Source organism: Lolium perenne, chromosome 2 (genome assembly GCF_019359855.2).
Source record: "Lolium perenne isolate Kyuss_39 chromosome 2, Kyuss_2.0, whole genome shotgun sequence".
Taxonomy (NCBI): domain Eukaryota; kingdom Viridiplantae; phylum Streptophyta; class Magnoliopsida; order Poales; family Poaceae; genus Lolium; species Lolium perenne.
The window spans coordinates 70569969-70576699 of NC_067245.2; the positions used below are offsets into that span (position 1 = coordinate 70569969).

The window sequence follows — 6731 nt, forward strand, 5'->3', positions numbered from 1 at the left end:
TTATATTGTAAGTTAAGTTGGGTTCGTCTCGAACCCAGGGGTATTCCTCTTAGGACCCAAGAGGAGCTCCGAGACGACATGTGTATGATATTTGTAATAATAAATGAATGAGTTATGGACCTGCTATGTTCTGTTGTACTACTCTGAGGGATGTAATATTTGCGGAATGGTACTTCGTGAATGTTATATCAACGACTGGCATACTACAACATGCAGTGGTATGCAGGGTCACCACAACTAGGTAGAAGTAGAGCATTGGGGATTGAGAAAAATACACTAAGATTTGCAAAAAAGTGGGGATAAACGGAAATTAAACTCGCTCAATACTCTAGCACCAAACATACATTTCGAATAAGTGTGGATTTGAAGTTTGCTACGGATTATCCCACTAATCTCCACTAAAACTCTAGCACCAAACAAAACCTGAGGGGAGCACGACTGCTGGCCGGGAAATGAAAACTGGAGCAGGTTGTGCTCACGACACGGATTAGAGGTCACGTTTTTCGAATCGTTCCAATAAAATTTAAGGGCACGCCGAATATTTGATACCCCCTGGATGCACGTCTCAAAGGCTGATTCAGCCAAACACGGCCTAATACATTGACCGGCATTCTCGGCCGGTTCTCGCTACAGGGTTTGCGGGGGCGCCGGACGCAACGCGAAGAGACGAGGCGGCTGGAGATCCCAACAGTGTGTGGGCCGGTGAGAGTGACCTTGTCGTCCATGCTGAGCCCCTTGGATTCGAATAGTGTCTTGAGCACCATGAGGTCGACGAAGGGCGAAAGTAAGTTAGGGAGGGTCTCACCGGCGAGCGGCACGCGCCCGTCGAAGTGGTCGGATGACATGTCAAACTATACCGTCCCGTTGCTGAGGAGAACTGTGGCTTGGTCGATCACCTCAAAGCCGCGCAGGCTGCGGTAGTTGGGCCTGCCGAGCTTCTCCGGCAGCGGGTTGGCGTCGGTCTCGTTGAGGAGGATCAATGCATCACAACCCTGAACATGGGGAAATTAAGGTCATCCTTAAGTACACCGCGAATCGATCCTCAGGCTCGGGATACAAGCTAGAGATGCAACCATGTACATACGTACCCGAACGAAGCAATCGTGGAAGAAGAGGCAGATGAGGTCGACGCCGATGCCACGGTTGGTGTACTTTGCCTTCTTCACGGTGTCCCTCACGATCCGGCAATACTCCGGACAGATACTGAATATAGCACTCGATGACTCGAAGCTACTAGCTCCGAATGAATAAGACACACACGCATTTTAAGAAAAAGTTTGAATAAAAAATTGAGTAATAAAATTTTAATTATATTGTATGTAACTAGTATCATTGGATTTGTATTGGAAAACATTTTTCTAATGATGCTATTTTATATGAAAAGTCTTTATATATTAGAGTAATTTTAGGTCAAACAAAAATATGGAAAACAAGGACACCTTAGAGCATATCCGATCACGTCCCTCAAAGGGATTTGGGCACGTCGAACGTTTGACTGCTCCTAGCGGTGCCCCAAAGCCTTTTTCATTCGATGCGGCTCAATATGGTGTCTGGCACCCTGAGACCGTTCCCGCTAGAATGGGGATGTTGCAGGGGCGTCAGACGCAACCAAAAGACGTATCGCGAGTGGCGAGCCAGCCTCGTCAAGGACACAAAGCAATTTTGTTTCTCTCGCCACTCCCCCCAAAACCCCCCAAAACAAGAAAGCGGCTGGCAAGGCAGCAACCAAGCCACCGAGCAAGGCGCTCACGAGGAAGGTGGCGAAGGCGCCCTTCACGTAGCTACGGAAGGGGTTGCCACCGAAGACGAAGCCCAGTGGCGAAGCCAAGAGAATTAAGCATTGGGTTCATTTTCATAAAACTATGAGGTCTCACTAACTGATATATGGTGCTAAGCACCAATTTACCATGGATTATCACAGATTTAATGGGTTCATTTGCACCCATCTCTTACATGCCAGCTCCGCCACTTACGAAGCCGGAGGCGTGGACCCAGGAGGAATGGGAGGCAGACTGCGTGCGCCGCAATTCCGCAGCGGCGGGGCAGCGAGATCGATGCTTGGCAGCGGTGGCGAAAAAGGCGAGAGCTACCTATGTGAAGCACGTCACCGTACTGACCGATGGCGTTTCCACGAGCCTGTGGAGCGGCTCGGCGAGCGGCCCGGCGTACATTCCAACAATGGCCTCTCCATCGACGCCAAATTTCTTCAACGACCCCGGGAGAGCTACGTATGGAGAGCGATGATGCATGGCGGCATGGAGTGGAGTGGGAAGGCAATGTGGGGTGTGGCGGCGTTGGTTGGGCTAGGCCGCGTGGAAATGGCGACCTGACCCATTTGGCCGCGCAGGAATGGGCCACGCCACCAGTGTTTGCGAACGGACCAGCCACTTGGCTCTATCGGTGGCGTTAGTTTTTACGGACGGCCTAGCCACTTGGGTTCATATTATTTTGACCAAATACCGGCGGCGTGGATATTTTGAAATGCGCCGGCACTATTTTCCTCGTATAGGTAGTTTGGTGCTAGAGTGCTGCTTTGTCTTTCACGTGTAAAAATACCTATAACCTTGCCAAAGCAAACAGTCTAATACAGTACTTCGTACAAACCATCATGCCTCCCGCCTAGGCTGCGCATTTTCAGGTTGTACGCTTCTGTACAACTACCACCCATATCTCTGATATCTCATCGTAGTTGAGCCTGGTCCCCAAACGCCTTATCAAACAGCAAATTGTAGTCCTATGGTCTTAGGCTGGTCATAGTGGGGAGTAACTTAGACTAGTAACATATGCCATGTTATTAATCTAGGTTACTACCTTCATAGTGGATACATGATGTTATATGTGGTGTCATGTATTGTGTCATTTATTATGTTGTAGACTCATTTTATCTTAGGGTACATGATGTTATGGTAATATAGCTAGTTACCACCTTACTCTTTTTCTTCATTTATTGGCATGCCACGTCACTAAAATATCTTGAGATGTATGATGTTACTAGCTATGTTACTCTCACTATGAATTGTTTTAGCCAACACTTTTTCGAGTTATGATGAGCACCAGGATGGCTTATCTTGTGGTCAGCAGATGTGCCTAATAAGGTGAAGGTTCACTGTTGGCGTCTCGCCAAGAACGGCCTGGCGGTAGTGAAGGAATTGCAGAGACGAAAGATCAAGGAGGGGGTCAGCTGCATTGCTTGCAATCGGGCGGAATCCTTACTGCAACGTTTTTGGGACTGTCCACACTCGAAGCATGTCTAGAACCTGCTCCGCCATCATACAGGGCTGGAGTTTCGATCGCCTCCGGGTGACCTACGCCCACACATACGGCTCTGCAAGGTTGGCTGCTAGATTGGATCGATGGACTGTCGGATAGGGAGCGGGGCATTGTTTTGTTCTGTCTGTACCAGGTGTGCCTAGCCCGTAACGACGCCAGGGAGCTGCCGATGATCGAGAACCCGGACAACCTAGCGAAGTGGGTGGGACGAGTGGCAAACCATCAAGACGCCGGCGCCAACTGCAAAGGAGCAGAAGGTGGGGCTCCCACCTGCAAATGGCTGGCTCAAAGCCAACTGCGATGGGGCGCTTTTTCTATGGGAGAAGGTCTAGGAGTCGGGGGCGTGGTCCTACGTGATCATCACAGTGACTTCCAAGCGGGAGCTTGCCATTTTTTCCCCTTCTGCATCGGATCCTGAAAGGGCGGAGCTCCTGGCATGCAGGCTTGCGGTGGAGCTGGCGAAGGAGGTGGACGTGTCGAGGCTGATAGTGGAAGCGGACTGCCAAGGGATGGTGGCCAAACTGAATTGTGTGGAGATGGACATGTCGGTTCGGACCTTTGGTAGAAGACATCAAATCCCTACTTCGGGAATTCGATGACTACAAGGTCCAGTTTGTGCAACGACGAACGGGGTTGCAAATTACCTTGCGAAAGAAGGCTGCAAAAATAAACGTTGTGCTACCTGGATGGGTGTTCCTCCAATGTCTCTTGTAGAACTATAGGGTAACTGTGCCAGTATTTAATAAAGTTGCAGCTGTTTGAATCTAAAAAGAAAAAAACGGTATGTGGAGAAGCAAGATCTTCTAATCAGGACATAGTAATGCTAAATAACTCTCCCCTCTCGTTATGGTTTTAGTGCTCCGGCGGGCGATTTTCTTTCGCCTCCGTGAGATCGACACTGTTCTCCACCAATTCCTCGCGCCTCCCCCTCGCCCTCCACCTCCGCCACCTGTGTACCTGCGCTCCCCCGCCTCTTGTGGGTTTCCCTAGACGGAACGTCTAGGGTTTTCGGTGATGATGGATCTGCTTGCTTCCTCTTCGCCGCCAGCAATGACGGGGAAGGAACAGGAGTTAGACGACATGCTGGCTCACCTTGAGCTCTGGGAAGATGAGTTGGATGATGTTGTGATCGCGGTTGATGCTATGAAGGAATTCCAGAAGGATGCTCGATGGTTGGCGATCGGTAAAGTGCATACTACTCGCTCGTTTAGTTCAGAAGCTTTGTTTGGCAAGATGAGAGCGATTTGGAATCTCTCCAAGGATCCAACCTGCAGGGAGGCAGGGGGAAATTTGTTTATCTTTCAGATGCATTGCCTTGGAGATTGGAAAAAAAGTTGTCCACCAAGGACCATGGACCTTCCGTGGCTGGGCTGTTTTGATTGAGGATTACGATGGCAAGGAGGATCCTGGGAAAATAATCTTCAATGGCTTACATATATGGGCGCAAATCCATGGTATTTCAGAGCTTTATAGGAAAACTAATGTCCTAGATGATCTTGCCCGCAGGATTGGCAAGACTAAGGAGGTTCAGATGAATCCAAAGCTGTTGTTTTAGGAGAATTATGTGCGACTGCGGGTTTTAATTGATGTTGGTAAACCTCTGATGCGTTTTGTCTCGCTTATGATTGAAGGAGAAGGAATAAAGAGGCTCCCAGTTAAGTATGAAAAAAATTCCATATTTCTGTAAACGTTGTGGCCTACTTGGCCATGACCATGAGGAGTGCGGAGATGGGAGGCCAAGGATCTCCAATATGGAAGCTGGATGCTAGCTACTCGGAGAAGTAATCTTCAAAACATGGATAAGCGGCGCTTTACTCCCCGCAAGCCTAGCCGTGGGGGTTTTCCTGGCCGTGGGGGGCTTAATGCCTCAGCAAAAAAGCGCTCGTCTCAAGACGCTGCTTTAGACAACACTGAGAATTTGGAGGATTCCGCTTCAAGGCCTGAAAAAATGGCTCCTATGGATGAAGACAAGGATGCTCATGAAATGCAGCAGCTAGGAAGCAACTGGACATGGGGGTTTTGAAGGAGGCTAGTTCGGAAACCATTGTCCCTGGCTCTAACTCGGGGGATAACCAATCTACTCCACCTCCACCCCCAGGCTATGTCAACCCCCGTGATCGTACTAAGCAACGGAAGACTGATATCTCTGAAAATGAATTGGCAAAATTGGCGGCCTCTCTCGAGGAAGACCGTCGGGCCCAATGGGCGACCCTAGGCTGGAACGGCCGTGGTGTCGGGCAAGCTGCGACCGTTCAAGGACTCGTCTGCCTAGTGCAGACCTACAAGACCATCCTTGTTTTTATTTGTGAGACAAGGCAGAGTAAGGAAAGAGTGGAGAATCTGCGATATAGGATTGGTATGAAACACTGCTATCAGGTTTCTGGAGATGGCAAGGGAGGCGGCATTGCACTATATTGGACAGAAGATGTTATTGCTGATCTTCTTTCTTTCAGTAAACGCCATATTGATGTTCACATTAGCGGTGGCCCTTATAATCACATGTGGAGAGCTACATTTGTGTACGGTGAACCGAAACCAGTGGATCGTCATCTTATGTGGACCAAACTGCGACAGATCAAAGACAAATCCAATAAACCCTGGCTTATGATGGGCGACTTTAATGAAGCTATGTGGCAGGAGGAACAGTTCTCGCGCACTCCTCGCTCTGAGAGACTTATGATGGATTTCAGAGAAGTTCTATCTCACTGTGACCTATATGACATCGGCTTTGTGGGAAACCCCTGCACTTTTGATAACAAGCAGAAGGGGGATCGCAATGTCAGAGTCAGACTTGACCGTGTTGTTTCTTCTAGAGCATGGTCTCTCATGTTTCCAGATCATCGTTTGAGGCACATTGCTTCTTCACGGTCGGACCACTGTCCCATTTTGATGTCCATTGAGTCTGCAACCAACTGTCGGTCTGATCGTCCTGTGAGAAGGTATGAGATTGTCTGGGAGAGGGAACCTTCCCTGCCGGCTGCTGTAGAGGAAGCCTAGTCCCGCCGTGTTCCATGTAATGATCTGGGGGATATCTCCTCTTCCCTCCGCTTGATGATGTCTAGCCTTTATAGCTGGAAGTATACAAATTTTAAATCTATACCAACAGATATTGAAAAGAAAAGGGAGTTGCTTGATAATCTGCACCAATGCAATGATGATGAGAGCGTTGAAAAAAAGGATGGGGCTGGAAAAAGAAATGGATGAACTCCTTTATCGTGAGGAAATTTTCTGGATGCAACGATCTTGTGTTGCTTGGCTCCGTGAAGGGGATAAGAACACAAAATACTTTCACCGCAGAGCTTCTTGGAGAAAGAAAAAGAATAACATCCGCAAGCTGAAAAGGAGTGATGGCACTTGGACGTTTGACACTATTGAAATGGAAAATATGGCTAGGGACTTTTTCCAAGATCTTTATACGGAGTACTAAAGATGAAAACATCAACCCATATATTATAACTGGG

At 48.6% G+C, this 6731-nt stretch overlaps 1 protein-coding gene across 1 annotated transcript; it reads left to right on the top strand.

The window, feature by feature from the left end:
• Positions 1-5280: 5280 nt before the first annotated feature.
• LOC139835508 (uncharacterized) lies at positions 5281-6267 on the top strand. The gene has a single exon (XM_071825365.1). It carries the CDS (start codon positions 5281-5283, stop codon positions 6265-6267), a length of 987 nt encoding a protein of 328 aa, XP_071681466.1.
• The last annotated feature ends 464 nt before the right edge of the window (positions 6268-6731 follow it).